Source organism: Eptatretus burgeri, chromosome 22, assembly GCF_056783735.1.
Source record: "Eptatretus burgeri isolate ZD-2024b chromosome 22, Ebu_testis_v1, whole genome shotgun sequence".
In the NCBI taxonomy this organism is placed as follows: domain Eukaryota; kingdom Metazoa; phylum Chordata; class Myxini; order Myxiniformes; family Myxinidae; genus Eptatretus; species Eptatretus burgeri.
The window spans coordinates 207,544-230,481 of record NC_140982.1 but is presented as its reverse complement, the minus strand read 5'-3'; the positions used below and the strand labels follow the sequence as shown (position 1 = coordinate 230,481).

At 46.8% G+C, this 22,938-nt stretch overlaps 2 protein-coding genes across 7 annotated transcripts; one reads left to right on the top strand and one right to left on the bottom strand.

The window, feature by feature from the left end:
• Nucleotides 1–1,495: 1,495 nt before the first annotated feature.
• On the bottom strand, nt 1,496–3,102 carry LOC147007986 (tubulin alpha-3 chain-like). 2 transcript variants are annotated; one of them, XM_085865737.1, is made up of 3 exons: nt 2,813–3,102; nt 2,098–2,239; nt 1,496–1,963 (listed from the first exon to the last, which is right to left on the bottom strand). In XM_085865737.1, the coding sequence occupies exons 1-3, from the start codon at nt 2,896–2,898 to the stop codon at nt 1,919–1,921; spliced, it is 273 nt and encodes a 90-aa protein (XP_085721863.1). In that variant the 5' UTR covers nt 2,899–3,102; the 3' UTR covers nt 1,496–1,918. The 2 variants fall into 2 exon arrangements, with proteins under 2 accessions (XP_085721863.1, XP_085721862.1); XM_085865736.1 differs by having other exon boundaries at nt 2,758–3,084.
• Nucleotides 3,103–3,608: 506 nt separating this feature from the next.
• On the top strand, nt 3,609–17,307 carry LOC147007985 (junctional adhesion molecule 3B-like). 5 transcript variants are annotated; one of them, XM_085865730.1, is made up of 10 exons: nt 3,616–3,860; nt 4,736–4,801; nt 10,717–10,839; nt 13,557–13,724; nt 13,877–14,079; nt 14,204–14,303; nt 14,484–14,591; nt 14,724–14,742; nt 16,822–16,888; nt 17,023–17,307. In XM_085865730.1, exons 1-10 carry the CDS (start codon nt 3,794–3,796, stop codon nt 17,083–17,085), a joined length of 984 nt encoding a protein of 327 aa, XP_085721856.1. In that variant the 5' UTR covers nt 3,616–3,793; the 3' UTR covers nt 17,086–17,307. The 5 variants fall into 5 exon arrangements, with proteins under 5 accessions (XP_085721858.1, XP_085721860.1, XP_085721856.1 ...); XM_085865731.1 differs by lacking the exon at nt 3,616–3,860 and adding an exon at nt 3,882–4,401; XM_085865732.1 differs by lacking the exon at nt 10,717–10,839 and having other exon boundaries at nt 3,609–3,860.
• Nucleotides 17,308–22,938: the final 5,631 nt, after the last annotated feature.

The following is a 22,938-nucleotide window of genomic DNA, read 5'->3' as shown; positions in this document are numbered from 1 at the left end:
GCAGACCTTGAGCGCCCTGCGGAAATGTGGTGGGGACAAATCGCAAAGACAGCAGGGGGGGCGAGGCTGGAGAGGAGACTGCAGAAGACAGAAAGACCACCGACCAGCCTGCGGTGAGAGAGTGAGAGGCCCAAAGACTCAGCCTCATCGCGGGAGATACCAATGATCCTAGATGCCTTGGTTTCCACAGTGTGAAGCTAAGAAAAGTGAGAGGTAGGAGCACCAGCCCAGAGGGGAGAGCAGTACTCCATCAGGCTGCGGATGAAAGCTTTGTAAGTGGTCAGAAACTCAGGTGGGCCGAGGAAGGACTTTACACGACGGAGGATTCCCAGTCGGTGACTGGCTTTGGAGGCCAGGTTGGAGATGTGGCTTTCCCAGGAAACATCATGTTTATTATGGACGAAGTTGTTGATCTTGATATTCTTGGACCAAGTTGTTGATATTTATATGCATGGACCTAGTTGTTGATGTTGAACTACAAGCATCATAGTTGTGCATCAAAGGTAGAAGAGCAATTCTGTGTTTCAGCTGAGTTAAGAGGAATTATGGGGAGGTGCATCTCAGAGACAATGAAACACCTGGAGGTGGAAGAACTTGGAAGGATCCGTTGAGTTCTTCAAAACCTGCTCCCACCTGAAATGGTGTTTTTGTCATCCACAAACGAAATACTTTGAGACTGAAAATATAAATATATTCGCAGAATGGTTTGAGGGGAGATGAGGGTCTCCTCTGCATCACACCTCATCGCCGAGACTCCAGATTTTAACTAACTGAGGCCCCTCACCTTTCCACTTCCGGTTCCGATTTTTGAGCGACGGCTGGTTCTTTCCAGGGGTCTCTGCCGACTTTCTCAAAGATAAGCTTCCGGTTGTTGTTTGTCACGTTTTGACTGTTATTTTGTTTAACACTCGGCATCGACCACCAGTGGGATTGCAATCGCTCTCCTTCCCAATGGCCGGACTCTTCACTCCAGATGCAAAGTTCCAATCGAAAATCTCGATGAAACTTCTACTTGCTCCATTTCAAAAATGTAGTTACCAGGATGCATGACCGCGTCATCGAAGCAACCGTTTCTGCAGGTGCGCATGTCGCTCGACAGACCTTCGTTCCACGGATTCCGATCTCCCCCTGAGACACCACCTTTCCATTCAAGATGCAGCGCCGCCACTTCCCAATCAGACCGTCTCTTGCTATGACTGCAAGCAAGTCCCAAGGACAGACACTTTCAAAGATTGGAATCTTCCTTCCTCAGGACTTATTCTGTCATGGTCAACTATATGTTGCTATGAGCAGGGTTGGACGGAAAGAAAACATCAAAATCCGACTCAAGAACGGCAATTACCAGGACAAAGATGGTGCCCACACCGACAACGCAGTTTACCATGACATTCTCTCTTAAGATGTAGATGCCCCACCTGTAAGCTTCACTCTGAGTTGTTAATTTAACACCAAAACCCTTAGTGAATGACTATAGAGATACAGGTCGATAGGTTGGTGAAGTTACGATAGCTTTTTATCGTGAATCCATAACACAGGTATTTCTGCTTGCTTCCGATAATTCACGGACAGGTGTTTGTTTGTGTGTTTGTGTTTGTTTGTCATGTCTCTAATCCTCCAGTTTTGTGCCGATTACATCCACACTTGCTGTATAGCTGCCAGTGTCAAAAAACATGTGTTTCGAACCTCTCGGGTTTAACATCAAACTCCACAACAACAATACGATGGATAACAACCGGAGAAATAAGAGGGCCTGAACCATATAGAAATCATCAACCTCCTCCTCATCAACAAAGACACCTCTGACCTCCTCATAGTCCTTCTCCAGCATAGCGAGGTCCTCACGTGCCCAGGAAACCTCTCCCTCCTCCATTCCATCCCCCACATACCGGTGCACACGGCCCACTGGAGCTTGACGAGATCACCTCCGGAGTCCCATGGTCGGAGGCCGGTAGTTCATGCTGACCTGGGAAGAGGAGAAACAATGGCTCCAACATCACCGCTGGACCAACAGGAGGCCACAAAGTTCCTCCAAGCCCAAATAAAATAAATAAAATATTAAGGAGCTTATTTTGAGAAAGCGATTCTTTACTGATTTACCTGCTGACGGATGCGGTCCAGAACCAGGTCCACAATCTCCCTTCCAATCGTGTTGTGGCCCCGAGCGTAGTTGTTGGCAGCTTCCTCTTTACCCGAAATAAGCTGCTCGGGGTGGAAGAGTTTTCGATAAGTTCCACACAAGCTGGAAGTTTGGAAAGAGAAGTGAAAAGGGAAGAGGAGAAGGAGGAGGAAGAAGAAACTTATCGACAGGTGACTCACACGACGGGTCACGACGGGTGAAGATGTATAAACACGAAATTAAACCGCGTCACTCTCAGGAGATTTTGGAACCTGGAAGGGTACTCGCTAGAGCGCACACCTCCGCCACGTGATGCCTGATCCATTAGAACATATCGGGCCCAATACATTATTTAAAATATCATACAATACAGAACTATATCGTTTTGGGAACTATCTCTCAATGGTGAAGAATCACTTTAAAAATTAAATAATCCTCGTATCCAGATCCGGATTCGGATTTTCACCAAAATTGAATCAGTTAGTCCTTGTCACACCCCCAACCTGTCCACTAAATTTCATCCGGATCCGTCCACAACTTGACATACTGCACACAGACAGACAGACAGACAGACAGACAGACAGACAGGGGTGAAAACATAACCTCCTTCCACCTTCGGTGGCGGTGGAGTAAATCCTCACCGCCATGTGTGGACTTGTGCTCCACCTTCCCGGTAGTGAGCCCGGCTCAGTTTACCTCGTGGATTCGCCAAGCTCGTTATACAGCAGAGTCCCAAGGATACCAGGAGTACCGAGGCCAAAACCATCCGACATATTAAACATCAACAACAAGGACAAACATCGAGGAGCATGAAGGACGCAGGACGAGAATACGTCTCAACAAGGCGGCACCTGATTGGATGGGAGGGTGAACCGTCACGACTCCACACAACGGGACAATTAAATTTAAAAAAACTGTGAAATCTTCTTCTTCTTCACTCGTTTGGCAGTTTCAAGGCCGACGGAAGGAATGAGCCGGACCAATCAGAATCAGTCTCTTGGACTGAATTAATGAAGAAAGAACAACAACTCGATAATCCATCGAAGCAAAACCCAGCGCAGTGTTTGTAAGTGTATATTTTAATACTATAATGATTTTAAGGATTGTTTTGAAAAAACATCCGGAAGTTTATCGCCGATGAAGTCGTCTCACATACCGCCGTCTACACCGCCCGATAGGACATGTCCGAATAATGCTAAACCGGAGGTTCTTGGAAGTATTAAGAAGGCGATTTCTGTTTTATAGTGTTGAAGTGTATCATTTAATTTAAATGAAAGAAGGATTGTTAAAGTCGGATGAATAAATTAATTCCTGGTTTTTACCGCCGTTGATTCCAGCGTCTATTACACCGCCCGATCGAACGCACGTAACACATGAGTTCAAACTGAAGCAGAGAAGACTCCGTTTCCGTGTTCATGGATGAGATGGGGGTGTTGGATTTCAAACTGAAGAAGAAGAAGAAGACTCCGATTCCGTGTTCATGGATGACACGGGGTGTTGGAAGAGTTAATACTGAAGAAGAAGAAGACTCCGATTCCGTGTTCATGGATGACACGGGGGTGTTGGATGAGTTAAAACTGAAGAAGAAGACTCCATTTCCGTGTTCATGGATGAGATGGGGGTGTTGGAAGAGTTAATACTGAAGAAGAAGAAGAAGACTGCGCTGACGTCCTCAAAATGGCGGCATGGCTCGTGCGTCACGTGGTCCTCCGCACTGTTCTCGTGTTGCCGCCGTTGATATCACGTGAGTTCCTCCCTCTCGGTTTCCCCCTCACCCTTCGGGTCTTGCTCACGTCCGGGTGTCCCGTGGCGGTTCCGGTTTACTCTGAGTCCTCATCGCCTTCGGTGCCGTCATGTCGGAGCGAAGGGGAGACGCCAAGGGCCTACTAAACTGGGGAAACGATCGGCTGGAATAAAATGATTCAGCCACACAGGGTTGTCCGCCATTGGGACAGAGTCACACACGGGGAATTGTCCGATGTCTGACAATGTCCACGTGTGTACAAAATCCGGGTTCGTCCACGTTGGTGAGCCAAATGTTGTTTGTCAAGTCTTTGACGAGTGCAGAGAACTAGTAAAAAATCGTTAACTAGTACTCAACCTTGACGAGCACCGCCTGGATAAGTACAGGGTACCTCCCGTCCGTACCTGATGTGACGTCATTAGGTGTGGCTGGGGGGAGGGGAGGAGTGAACTGTGGACGGAGTGCGCGCAGTGAGTGCGTCGTGTCCTGTCGGGAGTGATGCAACAAACAGCCGAGTACGGTGGAACCCTCGCCAAGAAAGGTGATGCATCAACGAGTACCTCGCACAGACGTTCAACCGGAGGAGGAGGAGGAGGCGAGCTATCGTAACTAATTTCCCAATTGCTAACTTTATTAACTGAACTAGTTACTAATCCCTGGGCTAACTACTTGCTGGGAAGGCAACGGCAAACCACCTAGGATAACCCCCGCCCAGAAACTGCTGCAGCAAAACTGATCTGCCTTGGGGTATAAACCCCAGAACTCTGCTCATTTCTCCCCCACAACCCCCCTTACCTTATCCCCCTTCCAGACAAACTATGAGGACCGTTATCAGTGCGAGGTGTGCACACACTAAAGGTGTTTCTGTCCACCAGGTGTCCACGTGCTGGGGGTCACGGTGAACTCTGCAAACCCGAATCTCGTCGTCACGGAGTTTGAGCGTAAGTAGATCGTCACGTGACGTGTTTCACTTCGTCACGTGACGATATCTTGTGACACGATGCGGGTCATTCCCGTCGATGAGTCGTGAAACGAGAGACCGAAGATGTCGGATTCCAACATTTACAATCAGGAATAAAACTGTGAGAGGTTAATTGTGCCTGATTGGTTACCATGGTAACGGGAGGATACCCCTTTGATGATGTAAGACTTGTTCGTGGTAATGGGAGGATACCCCTTTGATGTTGTAAGACTTGTTCGTGGTAATGAGAGGATTCCCCTTTGATGGTGTAAGACTTGTTCGTGGTAACGGGAGGATACCCCTTTGATGTTGTAAGACTTGTTCGTGGTAACGAGAGGATACCCCTTTGATGATGTAAGACTTGTTCGTGGTAATGGGAGGATACCCCTTTGATGTTGTAAGACTTGTTCGTGGTAACGAGAGGATACCCCTTTGATGATGTAAGACTTGTTCGTGGTAACGGGAGGATACCCCTTTGATGTTGTAAGACTTGTTCGTGGTAACGAGAGGATACCCCTTTGATGATGTAAGACTTGTTCGTGGTAACGGGAGGATACCCCTTTGATGTTGCAAGACTTGTTCGTGGAAACGGGAGGATACCCCTTTGATGTTGTAAGACTTGTTCGTGGTAACGAGAGGATACCCCTTTGATGATGTAAGACTTGTTCATGGTAACGGGAGGATACCCCTTTGATGATGTAAGACTTGTTCGTGGTAACGAGAGGATACCCCTTTGATGATGTAAGACTTGTTCATGGTAACGGGAGGATACCCCTTTGATGATGTAAGACTTGTTCGTGGTAATGGGAGGATACCCCTTTGATGTTGTAAGACTTGTTCGTGGTAACGAGAGGATACCCCTTTGATGATGTAAGACTTGTTCGTGGTAACGGGAGGATACCCCTTTGATGTTGTAAGACTTGTTCGTGGTAACGGGAGGATACCCCTTTGATGTTGTAAGACTTGTTCGTGGTAACGAGAGGATTCCCCTTTGATGGTGTAAGACTTGTTCGTGGTAACGAGAGGATTCCCCTATGATGGTGTAAGACTTGTTCGTGGTAACGAGAGGATTCCCCTTTGATGGTGTAAGACTTGTTCATGGTGACGAGAGGATTCCCCTATGATGGTGTAAGACTTGTTCGTGGTAACGAGAGGATTCCCCTTTGATGGTGTAAGACTTGTTCATGGTGACGAGAGGATTCCCCTTTGATGGTGTAAGACTTGTTCATGGTGACGAGAGGATTCCCCTTTGATGCTGTAAGACTTGTTCGTGGTGACGAGAGGATTCCCCTTTGATGGTGTAAGACTTGTTCGTGGTAACGAGAGGATTCCCCTTTGATGCTGTAAGACTTGTTCGTGGTAATGAGAGGATACTCCTTTGATGTTGTAAGACTTGTTCGTGGTAATGAGAGGATTCCCCTTTGATGGTGTAAGACTTGTTCGTGGTAATGAGAGGATACTCCTTTGATGATGTAAGACTTGTTTGTGGTAATGAGAGGATACCCCTTTGATGGTGTAAGACTTGTTCGTGGTGACGAGAGGATTCCCCTATGATGGTGTAAGACTTGTTCGTGGTAACGAGAGGATTCCCCTTTGATGGTGTAAGACTTGTTCATGGTGACGAGAGGATTCCCCTTTGATGGTGTAAGACTTGTTCATGGTGACGAGAGGATTCCCCTATGATAATGTAAGACTTGTTCGTGGTAACGAGAGGATTCCCCTTTGATGCTGTAAGACTTGTTCGTGGTGACGAGAGGATTCCCCTTTGATGGTGTAAGACTTGTTCGTGGTAACGAGAGGATTCCCCTTTGATGCTGTAAGACTTGTTCGTGGTAATGGGAGGATACCCCTTTGATGTTGTAAGACTTGTTCGTGGTAATGAGAGGATTGATGGTGTAAGACGATACTCCTTTGATGATGTTGATGTTGTAAGAGGATACCCCTTTGATGTTGTAAGACTTGTTCGTGGTAATGAGAGGATTCCCCTTTGATGGTGTAAGACTTGTTCGTGGTAACGGGAGGATACCCCTTTGATGTTGTAAGACTTGTTCGTGGTAACGGGAGGATACCCCTTTGATGTAAGACTTGTTCGTGGTAACAGGAGGATACCCCTTTGATGTTGTAACACTTGTTCGTGGTAACGGGAGGATACCCCTTTGATGATGTAAGACTTGTTCGTGGTAACGGGAGGATACCCCTTTGATGATGTAAGACTTGTTCGTGGTAACGGGAGGATACCCCTTTGATGTTGTAAGACTTGTTCGTGGTAACGAGAGGATACCCCTTTGATGATGTAAGACTTGTTCGTGGTGACGAGAGGATTCCCCTTTGATGGTGTAAGACTTGTTCGTGGTAACGAGAGGATTCCCCTTTGATGCTGTAAGACTTGTTCGTGGTAATGAGAGGATACTCCTTTGATGTTGTAAGACTTGTTTGTGGTAATGAGAGGATACCCCTTTGATGGTGTAAGACTTGTTCGTGGTAATGAGAGGATTCCCCTTTGATGGTGTAAGACTTGTTCGTGGTAATGAGAGGATACCCCTTTGATGATGTAAGACTTGTTCGTGGTAATGAGAGGATTCCCCTTTGATGGTGTAAGACTTGTTCATGGTAATGAGAGGATACCCCTTTGATGATGTAAGACTTGTTCGTGGTAATGGGAGGATACCCCTTTGATGTTGTAAGACTTGTTCGTGGTAACGAGAGGATACCCCTTTGATGATGTAAGACTTGTTCGTGGTAACGGGAGGATACCCCTTTGATGTTGTAAGACTTGTTCGTGGTAACGGGAGGATACCCCTTTGATGTTGTAAGACTTGTTCGTGGTAACGAGAGGATACCCCTTTGATGATGTAAGACTTGTTTGTGGTGACGAGAGGATTCCCCTTTGATGGTGTAAGACTTGTTCATGGTGACGAGAGGATTCCCCTATGATGGTGTAAGACTTGTTCGTGGTAACGAGAGGATTCCCCTTTGATGGTGTAAGACTTGTTCATGGTGACGAGAGGATTCCCCTTTGATGGTGTAAGACTTGTTCATGGTGACGAGAGGATTCCCCTTTGATGCTGTAAGACTTGTTCGTGGTGACGAGAGGATTCCCCTTTGATGGTGTAAGACTTGTTCGTGGTAACGAGAGGATTCCCCTTTGATGCTGTAAGACTTGTTCGTGGTAATGAGAGGATACTCCTTTGATGTTGTAAGACTTGTTCGTGGTAATGAGAGGATTCCCCTTTGATGGTGTAAGACTTGTTCGTGGTAATGAGAGGATACTCCTTTGATGATGTAAGACTTGTTTGTGGTAATGAGAGGATACCCCTTTGATGGTGTAAGACTTGTTCGTGGTGACGAGAGGATTCCCCTATGATGGTGTAAGACTTGTTCGTGGTAACGAGAGGATTCCCCTTTGATGGTGTAAGACTTGTTCATGGTGACGAGAGGATTCCCCTTTGATGGTGTAAGACTTGTTCATGGTGACGAGAGGATTCCCCTATGATGATGTAAGACATGTTCGTGGTAACGAGAGGATTCCCCTTTGATGCTGTAAGACTTGTTCGTGGTGACGAGAGGATTCCCCTTTGATGGTGTAAGACTTGTTCGTGGTAACGAGAGGATTCCCCTTTGATGCTGTAAGACTTGTTCGTGGTAATGAGAGGATACTCCTTTGATGTTGTAAGACTTGTTCGTGGTAATGAGAGGACTTGATGATGTAAGACTTGTTTGTGGTAATTACCCTTTGATGGTGTAAGACCTGTAAGACTTGTTCGTGGTAATGATAGATGTAAGACTTGTTCTGATACCCCTTTGATGCTGAAAGACTTGTTCATGGTAACGGGAGGATACCCCTTTGGTGCTGTGAGACTTGTTCGTGGTAACGGGAGGATACCCCTTTGGTGCTGTGAGACTTGTTCGTGGTAACGGGAGGATACCCCTTTGGTGCTGTGAGACTTGTTCGTGGTAACGGGAGGATACCCCTTTGATGCTGAAAGACTTGTTCATGGTAACGGGAGGATACCCCTTTGATGTTGTAAGACTTGTTCGTGGTAACGGGAGGATACCCCTTTGATGTTGTAAGACTTGTTCGTGGTAATGAGAGGATTCCCCTTTGATGGTGTAAGACTTGTTCGTGGTATCGGGAGGATTCCCCTTTGATGGTGTAAGACTTGTTCGTGGTAACGAGAGGATTCCCCTATGATGGTGTAAGACTTGTTCGTGGTAAGGAGAGGATACCCCTTTGATGATGGAAGACTTGTTTGTGGTAATGAGAGGATACCCCTTTGATGGTGTAAGACTTGTTCGTGGTAACGAGAGGATACCCCTTTGATGATGGAAGACTTGTTCGTGGTAATGAGAGGATTCCCCTTTGATGGTGGAAGACTTGTTCGTGGTAATGAGAGGATTCCCCTTTGATGATGTAAGACTTGTTCGTGGTATCGGGAGGATACCCCTTTGATGATGTAAGACTTGTTCATGGTGACGAGAGGATTCCCCTTTGATGGTGTAAGACTTGTTTGTGGTAACGAGAGGATTCCCCTTTGATGATGTAAGACTTGTTCATGGTGACGAGAGGATTCCCCTTTGATGGTGTAAGACTTGTTCGTGGTAACGAGAGGATTCCCCTTTGATGATGTAAGACTTGTTCATGGTGACGAGAGGATTCCCCTTTGATGGTGTAAGACTTGTTCGTGGTAACGAGAGGATTCCCCTTTGATGATGTAAGACTTGTTCATGGTGACGAGAGGATTCCCCTATGATGGTGTAAGACTTGTTTGTGGTAACGAGAGGATTCCCCTTTGATGCTGTAAGACTTGTTCGTGGTAATGAGAGGATACCCCTTTGATGATGTAAGACTTGTTTGTGGTAATGAGAGGATACCCCTTTGATGTTGTAAGACTTGTTCGTGGTAATGAGAGGATTCCCCTTTGATGGTGTAAGACTTGTTCGTGGTAATGAGAGGATACTCCTTTGATGATGTAAGACTTGTTTGTGGTAATGAGAGGATACCCCTTTGGTGGTGTAAGACTTGTTCGTGGTAATGAGAGGATTCCCCTTTGATGGTGTAAGACTTGTTCGTGGTAATGAGAGGATACCCCTTTGATGATGTAAGACTTGTTTGTGGTAATGAGAGGATACCCCTTTGGTGGTGTAAGACTTGTTCGTGGTAATGAGAGGATTCCCCTTTGATGGTGTAAGACTTGTTCGTGGTAATGAGAGGATACCCCTTTGATGATGTTAGACTTGTTCGTGGTAATGAGAGGATTCCCCTTTGATGGTGTAAGACTTGTTCATGGTAATGAGAGGATACCCCTTTGATGATGTAAGACTTGTTTGTGGTAACGAGAGGATACCCCTTTGATGATGTAAGACTTGTTCGTGGTAACGAGAGGATTCCCCTTTGATGGTGTAAGACTCGTTCGTGGTAACGACAGGATACCCCTTTGATGTTGTAAGGCTTGTTCGTGGTAACGAGAGGATACCCCTTTGATGTTGTAAGGCTTGTTCGTGGTAACGAGAGGATACCCCTTTGATGTTGTAAGGCTTGTTCGTGGTAACGAGAGGATACCCCTTTGATGTTGTAAGGCTTGTTCGTGGTAACGAGAGGATACCCCTTTGATGTTGTAAGGCTTGTTCGTGGTAACGGGAGGATACCCCTTTGATGCCTGAAGACCTGGCAAACGCAGGGAGGCCTCAACGATCACGTGGGTGAAATGCATGCAGTCATTCCAGGCTCTGCGATGCCGGACGTGACCTGCCATTTCCGGAACGTGCTTCTATCGTACATCTCGGTCCAAGGATTCTCCGTTATATACTCCTATTTGAGGCTTGACATGAATGAACACATTCTGGGTCCATGTGAGACTGGAGTGAAACCTTCATCAAAGACTTACCTGTTTCCAGGAGTGACACTCCCTTGCGAGTACCATACCGGGAGCAGAGAGCCACGTGTCGAGCCACGTGTCGAGTGGAAGAAAATCACCACCGACGACACCAATTTTGTCTTCGCTTACGGAGAACTCATTGGTACGTCTTTGGCAAACGTCACAGATTAACTTTATTTTATAATGTTGTATGTTCATACTTTTCTAGTTTCATTTTCATGAGCCTCGCCTGTCCCTTGAAGAGATGGTGAGTCTATGGTAATTGGTCGGTGTGAGAGTCTTTACACTTCAATATAGATTGTTGATTGTCAGATCTATTGTAATATATATATATATATATATATATATATATATATATATATATATATATATATATATATATATATATATATATATATATGTATATCCACTATACTAAAAAAATAGAATATGTTTGTATGTATGTGTGTTTGTTTGTGTGTTTGTTTGTTTGTTCGTCCTTTATAGGCGGCCAAACCGTTGGATGGAATGAGATGAAACTTGGCATGAGTGATCCTTGGGACATGACAACGGGCATAGGGGAGTCAAGTTCAAGGTCAAAGGTCACGGGATCAAGGGGTCAAGGTCACCGGATCAATTTCATACGATCGAGACGGGACCAACGCCATTCGACAGATAATCAAAATTTAATGACACAGTTGATTGACGACATTCACTTCTCACTTCCGGTTTTCGAGTTATGACGTCCTAAATTGACTAAAACGTCAATTTTTCATGTTTGTTTGTCCTTTATAGACGGCCAAACCGTTGGATACAATGAAATACCTAAGCTGTTGGGGTTAGGGTTAGGGTTATCTAACCCTAACCCTAACCCCAACCCCAACCCTAACCCTAACCATAACACTGCCTTTCCATTCCCTCCCTTCATTCCCTCCCCGCCCTACGGGCGGATACTGTCGAGTATCTATCTATAATTCCAGCAGTGTGTGGGTGTGTGTGTGTGTGTGTGTGTGTGTGTGTGTGCGCGCGCGCGCATGTGTGTGACTGATGTTTCTCGACAACCGATCTAATTGAAACTTGCCAGGTATATTGCTGGGGACCTGAGGATGTGGTTTGATATTAATCGGACAAGTGCTTCCCAAGTTATGGCCATATATTTACCAACCAATGACATGACACGTTGCTGCGGCCATTTATTTACCAACCAATGACATGACACGTTGCTGCATAGGCGTGGCTGCGTAGGCCGGTGCGCGGCTGGCCGACGATGACGTCACGGGACGTGCCGGTGACATGGCAGCAAATGAAATGTCATGGCAAGCAAAGACAGGGAGGTAAACTTGATTTTAATTTGGATTTTAATTAACTCTGTGTGTGGAAGTGTGGTTGTCGCGAGAACGCGAGAGTGAAGGAACGGCCTGTGTGGTTGTTGTTTCTGGCACGCGGTTTGAAAGTTTTTTTGTTTGCACGTATGGCCACGCACATACGGGCACGCACCTACAGGCATGCAGTAGGATATATAATTATTATTCTGGTTTTGGAAAACTTACCCCAGGGGGAGAGCATACATGGACACGTACGTGACCCGAGGATCAGTTATTTCATTAGTGTTTGTGTCGACAGTCCTTGGTCTCTTGTCAAAGGGCGGTTCGGGGGCTTTGGCTCAGCTGTATTTTTCCAGTGTAATGTCTCCCCCTTCCCCCTTTCCTCCTTTCCACCATCGTTCTGTTCAATCCCTCTGCTACTTTCAATCTTCCCTCCATGACCCCATCGATCCGTTTCAACGGTCCACCAATTATAATCCCCCCTTCAACAACCATCCTTTCAACAATCCCTCCTTCACCCCCATCGGTCTTGCCTTCGGTTACGCGGCCGTTCGGTCGTCCCTTGGTCCGGCGGAATTCCACTCCGTGTTCCTTCCATTCCCACATTGTTTAATTGAGCACGTTCGACCCGTCTGTGGTCGTTAACCCATCGGGTGCTCTCACGTTCATGTCCATGACGCTTGGTGCTCAGGTGAGGTGCAGCCCTTCTCGCAGGCGCAGTACAGTGCAGAACAGTATGAGTGGGCGTTTTGCGTGTGCAGGGGAGAGGGGGACTGGGGGGGAGGGCTTCCATCGCCTCTTTGGGTGTGCAAATGGAGAGGTGAGGTAAGGTCAAGTCATGGGAGCATGCGCCGGAGCAGCGCGTCGCTGCGTTCACTTTCTGGGGGTACTCCAGGGGCCTCCATCTGGCCATCCCCCAAGCAGATGCCTGGCCCATCCCCATCTCCCTGAGATGCCGATCAACCTGCTGCAACCACGAGACACGTGGTCGGCCCATTGGCCTCCTCCACTCACGAGACTCCCTCGCTGAGAGAATCTGGTGAGCAGGATCAACATCAGGAAAAAGAGCCACCTGTCCATACAGCCGCAGCTGATGCTCACGGACTATGCAGGTAACAAATCTCATTTGAGTCTCTCTCAACAACCGCTCGTTGGACACAAAATCCGACCAGCGATAGCCAAGGATTCTCCGAAGAGACCTGGAACCAAAGGAATTAAGTCTCCGTCTCAGATCCCTGGTCAGAGTCCAAGTCTCGCATCCATAGAGCAAGACTGGAAGCACCAAGGACCTGAAGACTTGGACGATCGTTCTCCTGGACAGGTACCGGCAGCGCCACACCCCATGATCCAGTATTTATGTTTTTAATCATCTCGCCGAACGATTTATTTTTTTAATATGAATGCTTTAAATATGTTAATTGAACCTCGATTCAAATTATAAGACGTTTAAAACTTTGAACCAACCGAAGAGATGTATTGACCTTTGAGCAACGTATTGATACGTGATCGCCAATAAATAAATAATTATAATTGGTGGTTCTATCACCCTGTGCAGGTGACCTCCGGGGTCGAGCACACCTCTCTGATCACTCACGGCTCGGCGATGTGTCCATCACCATCAGGAACGCCACACGCCTTGACACGGCAAAGTACCGGTGTGAAGTGACTGCTCCTCAAGACGCTAAGTCTCTCGGCGAGGTGTCCATTAATCTGGAGGTGCAAGGTGAGCGAAGGTCCGAGTTTCCTGCCGGTTGTCCGATTGCGCTTCACTCGTGCAATGTGGTTTGAAAGTTTGGCCTCGATTCCTCAACATCGTGATCAACGACCCTCGCTGTCTTCCTCACAAGTATTCATTTGGATTTTTGTTGCTCGCAGTGAAGCCATTGACTCCCCGATGTGAGGTTCCTGCTTCGGCGTACATCGGTCAGTCGGTGGCGTTGCGGTGCCACGAAAGCAACGCCTTTCCACCGGCTTCTTATTCCTGGTTCAGAGATGGCGAGGTGCTCCCCGTCGTCCCTCGAGCTGGCACGAAGTTCGTCAACTCTTCATACGTTCTTGATCAGGAAACCGGCAGCCTGGTGAGACGGCGAGGGAGCGACTGAAAACCGCGGCGCAGTTAGGCCTACCTTGCATAGTTTCATGATGAAACAGGAATGTTGTTTACGGATCCTTTGCTTGTGTCCTCCCCATTCCACTGTGCAGACGTTCAGTTTGATCAAGCCGTTTGACTCCGGTCTGTACCACTGCGTTGCTTGGAATCCAGCGGGACAGGCCCGGTGCTTGCCTGGACGCATGATAGTCAGTAAGAGCTGCTTGCACTGACCGCACACTCGTAATGGATCGTAAGCATTTCCCTTTGCATTGCACTGGAGATCCGTGCTTCAGGTGTTGTACGTTACAAAGCGTACGGAAGGTACTGTAGACCGGAGTGGTACCCGCCACGCTTGCGCACCCACCTGCTCATGTTTTTCTCTGTTTGCAGGTAAATTGAAAGTGCACGTGATAGTAATTGTGGCTATTGTAGTGCTCTTGTTGGTGGCCCTGTGCATCGTCGGTGTGTGGTGGGCGTACAAGATGGGACATTTAAAAAGTACGAGTCTTCTTCTTCTTCCTTTTTGTTATCCCTTACTGTGCATTTTCGTGCATCGTTTCCCTTCGCTGCTCTTGAACTGTTTCAGTGATTGTTCGAAAGGTGAACCTATTGTCCTTCTTTGTTTTGCAGAAATGTTCCCTTCTTCTCGGTAAGCTCCGCACTGCAGTTACACGTAACGCATGTGCTCATGTTAACATGACAAATTGAAGGTGTGGGGGTTCTGCTGAAAGCATGAACCGTGTGTGTGCGGTATGAATGCAAGACGGTCGACTCGGCATCACGCGAACCTTCCGTCCCGACTGTGTTATTTTCACCACATTCCAGCGGAGAGACACGGACAAACCACAAACAACCTGACAGTGTTATGATGCTGTTAATGAGGCTTCGTCAGCACAAGTTATCGAACATAATGAATCACGACTTCACCACTTCAGGCCTGAAATGAAAACTGTATAAAACTGTTTCAACAGTGGGCCCTTCCCTACCATCCGGGTGTCAAAATGCTGCTTCCCCTTCGTAACTAGGTTTGAATGCCCCCTATAGCTACAGTAGCGCCCCCCACACCCCCTCACCCCAAACCCAAACTCTATCTTTCCCTCTCTCTCTCTCTCGCTCTGGAATTAAGTGACGCATATGGCCATCTCCTAAAGTCAAACTGCTGGAATTTAAATAAATAGCAAACTGACAGCACATGCAAACAAGGAGAACAAGACATAAAATGTCCATAGCCCCCCGTGGTTTTAGTAATTTTGCCAAGTTTGAACAAAATCGGACCGTGCATGTCTGAGATATGGTTGGGGACACGTTTAAGTAACGAAAAGGCTGCCAGTAGGCCATCTTGCATCTGATCTCGAAAAATAATGACGTGCATATGTAAGCCCTCATTCATGATATGTGTGCCAAGTTTGAGCAAGATCGGGAAATGCATGTCTGACAAACGGTTGAGGACATGTTCAACATCGGGTTTTTACAACTACAAGTCCCACCAGTCGGCCATCTTCGATCGAATCGTGAAACAAAATGATATGCTAATGTATACCATCATGTTTTGTGTTTGTGCCGAGTTTGAACAAAATCCGTCCATACGTGTCCGAGATATGGCTGCATACGGACACACGGACAAGACAGACGCACAGACGGGTGAGACCAAATCCATAAGCCTCCCATTTCAGATGAAGTCCAGCAGGGGCTAAAAACAGTCTCGTCCGGTCAATCGATTCCGTTTTTAAGGCCAAACCCACCACAAATTGCAATCATGACACACTGAAAGTGTCGGGAAATCAAAACATTGGAACATTTCCATTTTCCATTTCCAGAACAAAAAAAAAATTTGCGCGCATTTAACGCACGCTCGTGCCGAAACAGGAGCCAATATGAAGAAGAAGAAGAAGAAGAAGAAGAAGAAGAAACTGAATTTTCCAAGTCTAAAAAGGGCATAACTCTGTGAAAATTTTACAAAACGCCCTGAAACTCGAGCTTCTTCTGTAACTTATCATAATGAAGCCGTGTACCAAGTTTCGGTTGAATATGTTTAAGGGTTTGGGAAAAAAAAGTCTGAAAAACCACTGGTGGGACGGACGGGCAGACGGAGAGCAAATCTATCGTCCCCTCCTGTGATGCCGGTGAGGGATGAGGCTGACAGGGACACACAAACTCAGCACAAAAACACACAACTAAATAGCAAACACCGTCAAACAAGACAGTTCCAGAAGAGGTGTCCTCATCTGTGGGAGACCACCTCTCATCGCAGAAAAGATGGCGTCTGGCCCCGAAGGGACCTGAAATCGGAACATGACACCCCCCACTTCTCTCCCCACTCTTCACTTCCTGTATCCAGTCCAGGTTTTGTTTGTTTATAACTTGTTTATCTCCCCTTGTTGTTTTCTAACTACATTTTGTGTTCGCTGATAGCGACATCATGGTGATCGGGTACTTACTTTCATGACTAGTTTAAAGACTGAGCTTTGTCCAGGCGACACTTGTCTGGTGGACTGAATGGAGGTCATGATTGGAGGATTTTGGGTGTGTTGAATCGTTGACGTTTTTTTTTTTCCTGGGTCACCTCCAATTGGTGGAAACAGGAAATCATCTTCACTCGTTCACAGATTTTATTTTTTTTAATAGTCTCGCATTGATCTTCACTGTCTCGTAAACACAATGGTGTGATCTTATTGGTGGGAATACAATCACCTCGATCTGTACACTGTGCTTGTTTTTGGAATCCCAGGGTCTACTGCCTGAAGGAATCACGACGAAGCAAAATTGACTTGAAACTCAAAGAGAGCCTGGAGGAGGTAAATCACTCGAGCTCATGGATTCGAGTGAAATGTGATTGATTGTTCGGAGGATGTTTTGATTTCCTTGGTGTTTAGGGTACCTGATTGATATGATGAGCGTTGTGGATTAATTTATTCTACCTCTTTTGCAGGGGAACTTACGACACAAGTTATCGTTTTGGGTCGATGACATCTATGGGTTGAATGAAGACTAAATATGGCCGGATGAGGGATGTCTTTCTGAATTTGTTTCGGTGTGCCTCCACACCATCTGTTGACATAACAGGCCTTCTCTCCAGGACAACCAAGTTCCATGGTGCACAAAGTCCTGGGTTCAGGCCCTTTATATTTATTTGAAGTATGTTTACAGAAGGGTCAGACCCACAGTCATTGAGACGTGTTACTCTGCAGTTGATCATAAAGTGCTTCCTCTCGAATGCAGCACTTTGCGTCATTTTTTCTGGGTGCGGATGTACCACCCCCCCCCCCCCACTTTAGGTTAGAGGAAGAATTTGTAATTTGTTCAGGTTGTCCAGGAGAGCTCAACTACTCTTCGCGAAGGACATTGGAGGATCTCAACGATCAACAACCACCATGCTCCACCGGTGCTCCATAAGGCACACCGGTACTCCTCCATACCGTCCGTCCCTTGCTGCGTCACCCTGCAAGCGAGACACCAGGATGGAAGTTCAGGATGGCGTTTCTTCTCTCCATTCTCTGAATTCGCCTTTATTGCATCCCTCAAGAAATGTGTTTAATCGCATAACTGACCTAAAACTTTAAAAAACCCAGTTTGCTATGAATGTTCGCTTTCCATCAACCATTCTTTTTTTCCAACTTCAGTGCCAACTCACCCCTCTCACCCCTCACTCTCAAAGCAACCATCCCACTCTTCTCCCTCCAAGCCTCCCTCTCACCTCTCTCAAAAACTCCCCCCTCACCTTTCTCCCACCATTCATCCCCCTCACTCATCCTTCCCAAAGTTGCCCCCCCCTCCCATCCACAAAGCTGCCTCCTTCCACTGCCCTCTCACCTCCATCTCTTCACTCCACCTCCTCAGATCCTCAACTTCCTTCTTCCCCCTCTCTTGTCCACCCTCTGCCCCAGCATCACAGAGCCTTTTCTCCTCCTCATTCAGCCCCCTCCCCAAGCTATTCTGCAATCCCCCACACTCTTTCAACAACACTCATTACCTCCCCCCCTCGTCCCTTGTCCTACCCTCCCCCTCCCCCACCCCCTGCACCCAAAGCCTCCTCCCCTTCCTCTTCATTAAAAGTATGCAACTCAAATATCCGGGGCCTTCGCTCAAAACTTTCAGATCTTTCCATACAGGTTGCCACTGACAAACCAGACATAATCTGCCAAACAGAAACTTTCCTCCCCCAAGACGTGTCTGACTCCCAATTATCTCTTCCTGGTTACTCCCTTCTCCGGTTTGACAGACCTGAGCCTCGTCCTGGTGGAGGAGTTGCTCTCTTCATCAAAGACTCTATTCCTCACTCTCCATGCACTGCCCTCACTCCCACACACCCCCATGAATACCTCTGGCTACGGCTTCCCCTCAATTCCCACCTCATGTTTATATGTGCACTGTACCATCCACCAAACAGTGTGACTCCATCTGCACCTCACGATCTGAAAACATGGACCAACTTCTATCTTCTCATGTAAAACTCTCTCTTCCTCATATGTGGCGACTTCAATTGTCATCATGCCAGCTGGCTCGGTGTGTGTACCTCTCTCACCTGTCATGGCAACACAGCAAAAGCTTTCTGCGACTCATTGGGACTGACTCAATCAGTTAATTTCAATACCCGGATCTCAACTAATGGTACTCCATCTCTTCTGGATCTGATTTTGACAAATTTCCCTGACAATATCTGCTGTTCTTCCTCCGCTCCAATCGGTTCTTCTGACCACGTCCTTGTCAAAGTGGACATCTCTCTGGCTGTTATCAGAGAACCACCTCACCGCCGTCGAGTCTGGCATTTCACTCAAGCCCACTGGCAGGGTTTCCAAGCAGCCCTCAAACTTATAGACTGGTCTCCTACCTCTACTTTCTCCAACATCAATTCATCCTGGGAATTCTTTCAAAGAAACTTGCTCTCCCTCATGCACAGATTTATCCCCTCTCGTCTTCAGTTGTCCTACCCTTCCTCCCGCCCTTGGTTCACTGAAGCTTGTGGTGAGGCAGTTGGCCTGAAACAAATTGCCTTTGCCTCATGGAAAGCAAACCCAACTGAGGGCAATCTCAGTTCCTTCCAAAAAGCTCGGAACAAGTGTGTATCTCACCTCAGGAGAGCCAGAAAACAACATCTTTTTCATCTCAAGTCTGAACTCTCAAACCTCTCTCCCTCCTCAAAATCCTGGTGGCATCTAGTAAAGTCTGTTTCTGGTGTATGTTCCCCCTCCATCCCCTCCCTTACCTCAAATGGCAGCACTGCTGATACCGCACGTGAAAAAGCTGAATGTCTAAACTCGGTGTTTGCAGCTAAATCTTGTGTCCAAAACCCATCACTTTGTCTACCCACCTTACCCAGTCGCACCCAACTGTCCCTGGACTCTGTGCTTTTCTCCTGACAAGGTGGAGAGCTTGCTGTCAAACCTCGACTCAGATTCTGCAACCGGTCCAGACAGCATCAGCCCACGTGTCCTCAAAGCCTGCTATTCTGCTCTTGCTCACCCTCTCTCTGTTCTATTCACCCTCTCATTTGCTCAAGGCCATCTGTTTGGAAATCAGCAAACATCACTGCCCGGCACAAAAAAGGTGCAAAAACAGATCCCTGCAACTACAGACCAATCAGCCTTCTCCCAATCATCAGCAAAGTGATGGAATCCATCATCGCTTCAGACATCAAATCCTTCCTCTTCTCCAATGGCTTGATTTCTGATCATCAATTTGGTTTCAGACCGGGTCACTATACCCTGGATATGCTGCTTCTGCTCTCCCATCAATGGATGGAGGTCCTCAATGCCAGACAGGAAATCCGAGCCGTATCCCTGGACATGTCACGTGCTTTTGACACAGTCTGGCACCCTGCACTACTCACCAAACTCTCTTCCGATGGTATCCAAGGCCATCTCCACTCATGGCTCGCAGACTTCCTCTCCTGTCGCAGTCAACGTGTGGCCCTAAATGGAGTTCTTTCATCCCCCCTTCCTGTCCAGGCTGGAGTTCCTCAAGGTAGCGTTCTAGGCCCTGTTCTTTTTCTGGTTTTCATCAATGATCTCTCTGGCTCTCTGGAAAATCCTCTTTATCTCTTTGCTGATGACTCCACCCTCTGCCGTACCATCTGTCATCCCTCAGACCGGCAAGCAGCAGCTTCTTCGCTCACTGCAGATCTGGATAAAATCACAAACTGGTCCAACACGTGGAACATGTCTTTCAATCCGGTCAAATCTCACACTCTCACTATGTCTATTCGAAAGGACCGTTTGGAAACCCCCCCCCCCATCAACTTTCTCAACAATCCTCTGGAAGAAGTCCTTTCTTTCAAGCTTCCGGGTCTCACTATCTGCCATGACCTTTTCTGGGAAAGTCACATTTCAAACCTCGCCTCCAAAGCCAGTCTCCAACTGGGAATCCTCCGTCGTGCAAAGTCCTTCCTCGGCCCACCTGAGCTCCTGACCACTTGCAAAGCTTTAGTCCGCAGCCTGATGGAGTACTGCTCTCCCCTCTGGGCTGGTGCTCCTGCTTCCCACCTTTCTCGGCTTCACGCTGTGGAAACCAAGGCATTTCGGATCATCGGCATCTATCGCAATGAGGCTGAGTCTTTGGGCCTCTCACTCATTCACTGCAAGTTGGTCGGTGGTCTTTCTGTCTTCTTCCTTCTCCTCTCCAGCCTCGCCCCCTCGTGATTTGTCCCCACCACATTTCCGCAGGGCGCTCAAGGTCCGCCAACAACCCTCTTCTGGTAAAACTACTAAAATCACGAATCACTGCTCACCTTCACTCTTTCATCCCTCTTTTTTTCCACCTTTGGAATAAACTCCCTCCCTCTATTCATTCCCATTCTTCCCTCCAGGCCTTCAAAACAGCTGTTCACCACCACCTCTTGTCATCCCCCATCCAAATCCTCGATCTTTTCTACCCCCGATAATCTACTCAAGCCCACCTCCTTCAAATTCCCTGCTTTCCTTCTTGAAAGTCCCTGTGACGTCCATCTTGTATTCCCCATGTTCCTCGCCCCATCCCTCTCCCTTCCACAGATCTCCTAATGTCTCTGTTCCCCACTGTTTTGTCCTTCCCACTCCCTCCCCTCTTGTCTCATGTCCCCCATGATGTGCGTTGTGTGTTAGCTCTCACACGAGGCTCGACAAGGTATACAAAAAAAAAAAATGCTGGGTCCCAAGCGAGACAAGTCAGAGGCGAGTGTGCATTCCTCGAGGGCCTCGGGCCTAGGCTATCCTGCCAGCCCCCTAAAATGCTTATCAGGAATGCATCCCAAAATCATGAACTGCGATCGATCAACCATTGTCCCCGGGATTTGTTTGAATCGAACAGTCAACATTGCGGAGGAGTCTGAAGAGGTAATGCTGAACGAGGAGTGTTCAGGTCAGGTCTGGCAGCATGCGCCGGATCAGCGCGTCGCTGGCTCTGAGCGGGACGGGGTTCAGGATGGTTCAATGAAACGTCGACACAGCTCATAATTATTGGGTTTCAGATGGAATGCCACATGCAAGGTGGTTTAGATTAAAATCCAGTTCAGGACTGTCACTTGTAATAAAATAATTTATGCTTTTTTTCCTGTAATTGTTGCTCTCCCCCTCATGGTAAATAGCCTCTCCTCTGTCCATTTTTCATTGTACGAATACAAAAAAAAGCTATGCACGTGTCCAGTGCCATCCTCTATCATGTGTTGAAATTCTCGATTGAGTTATGTGCTTTAAATATTAAAGTTATGATTGGTTCAAAATTCAAAAAAGCTGATTTTGGCCACTTTCAACAGGTTCTTTGATGGAGTTTGGAAGGATGTAGGAAGCTGAAACTCGGCATGCCAACTCTAGTACACATTTAGTTCAAAACGTATAAAAGCCAAAACGATTGTTCATTTAATTTCAAAATGGCGCCCGAACATGCATGTGCAAAAAACATGATTTTCAGACACCGAAAATGGACACATTTTCCCTCATATTTCCAAAAGTGCAGCAGCCACGAAAATGTATGAACACTTCCTGCATTCACAAGGACGTCCTCCATCATGTGTTAAAATTTCAGGAATCTGCTACTTAATGTGATTGAAAAGCAAATCATTTCAGGCACCACGTGCGAAGGTGATTTTGGCCACTTTCAAGAGGTTGTTAGATCGAGTTAAGAAGGGCGTAGGAAACTGAAACCTTGCATGCTAACTCGACTGTACATGTAGTCTATTTTGTGCAAAGCTCAAAGCTGTAAGTATTTCGGTTTCAAAATGGCCTCCGACATTTCATTCGCAAAAAACATGGTTTTTTTCAGACACGTTAAATGGACACGTTTTCCCTGATATCTCCAAAAGTATAGCAGCCACGAAAAGGATGAACACCTTCTGAGATCGGAAATGGTCGGGGAAATAGATTCCAATGTTATTTTGCGATTATATTGCTTATTTAACAGAATATGTTCCAAAAAAGTACTATAAAACACAACACCAAACACTGCTTTACGGCACATCGTCGCAAGGTATAGGACTGAAATTTACAGCACATACAGATGACGACCTCATGTGCATTGGACTCCATTTTGTGTCCATTGTGAATGGCGATGTAATACACAAAAGTACCTATAAAACGATTTACGTGAACGATATCAGGATGAACATTCACTTTCTGGTGTGCGTAAGCCTTCTACATATATATGTTAAATATCAACTCCGAAGATTCTAAAATAGCCGACATCGGTGAAAAACTCGGTTCAATTCTCGAAAAGCCATAACGCTCAAATTTTAATACGTGATTCAGATCCTATTTAAAGTTAAGGGTTCCAAATTTGGAGGTTCGAGCTCTTATAATTACCGAGTTATGAAAAGAAAAAAAAGACACCTCAGCCGATCAACTTTGACCAATTATAATTTTCAACTTCAAAAAATTCG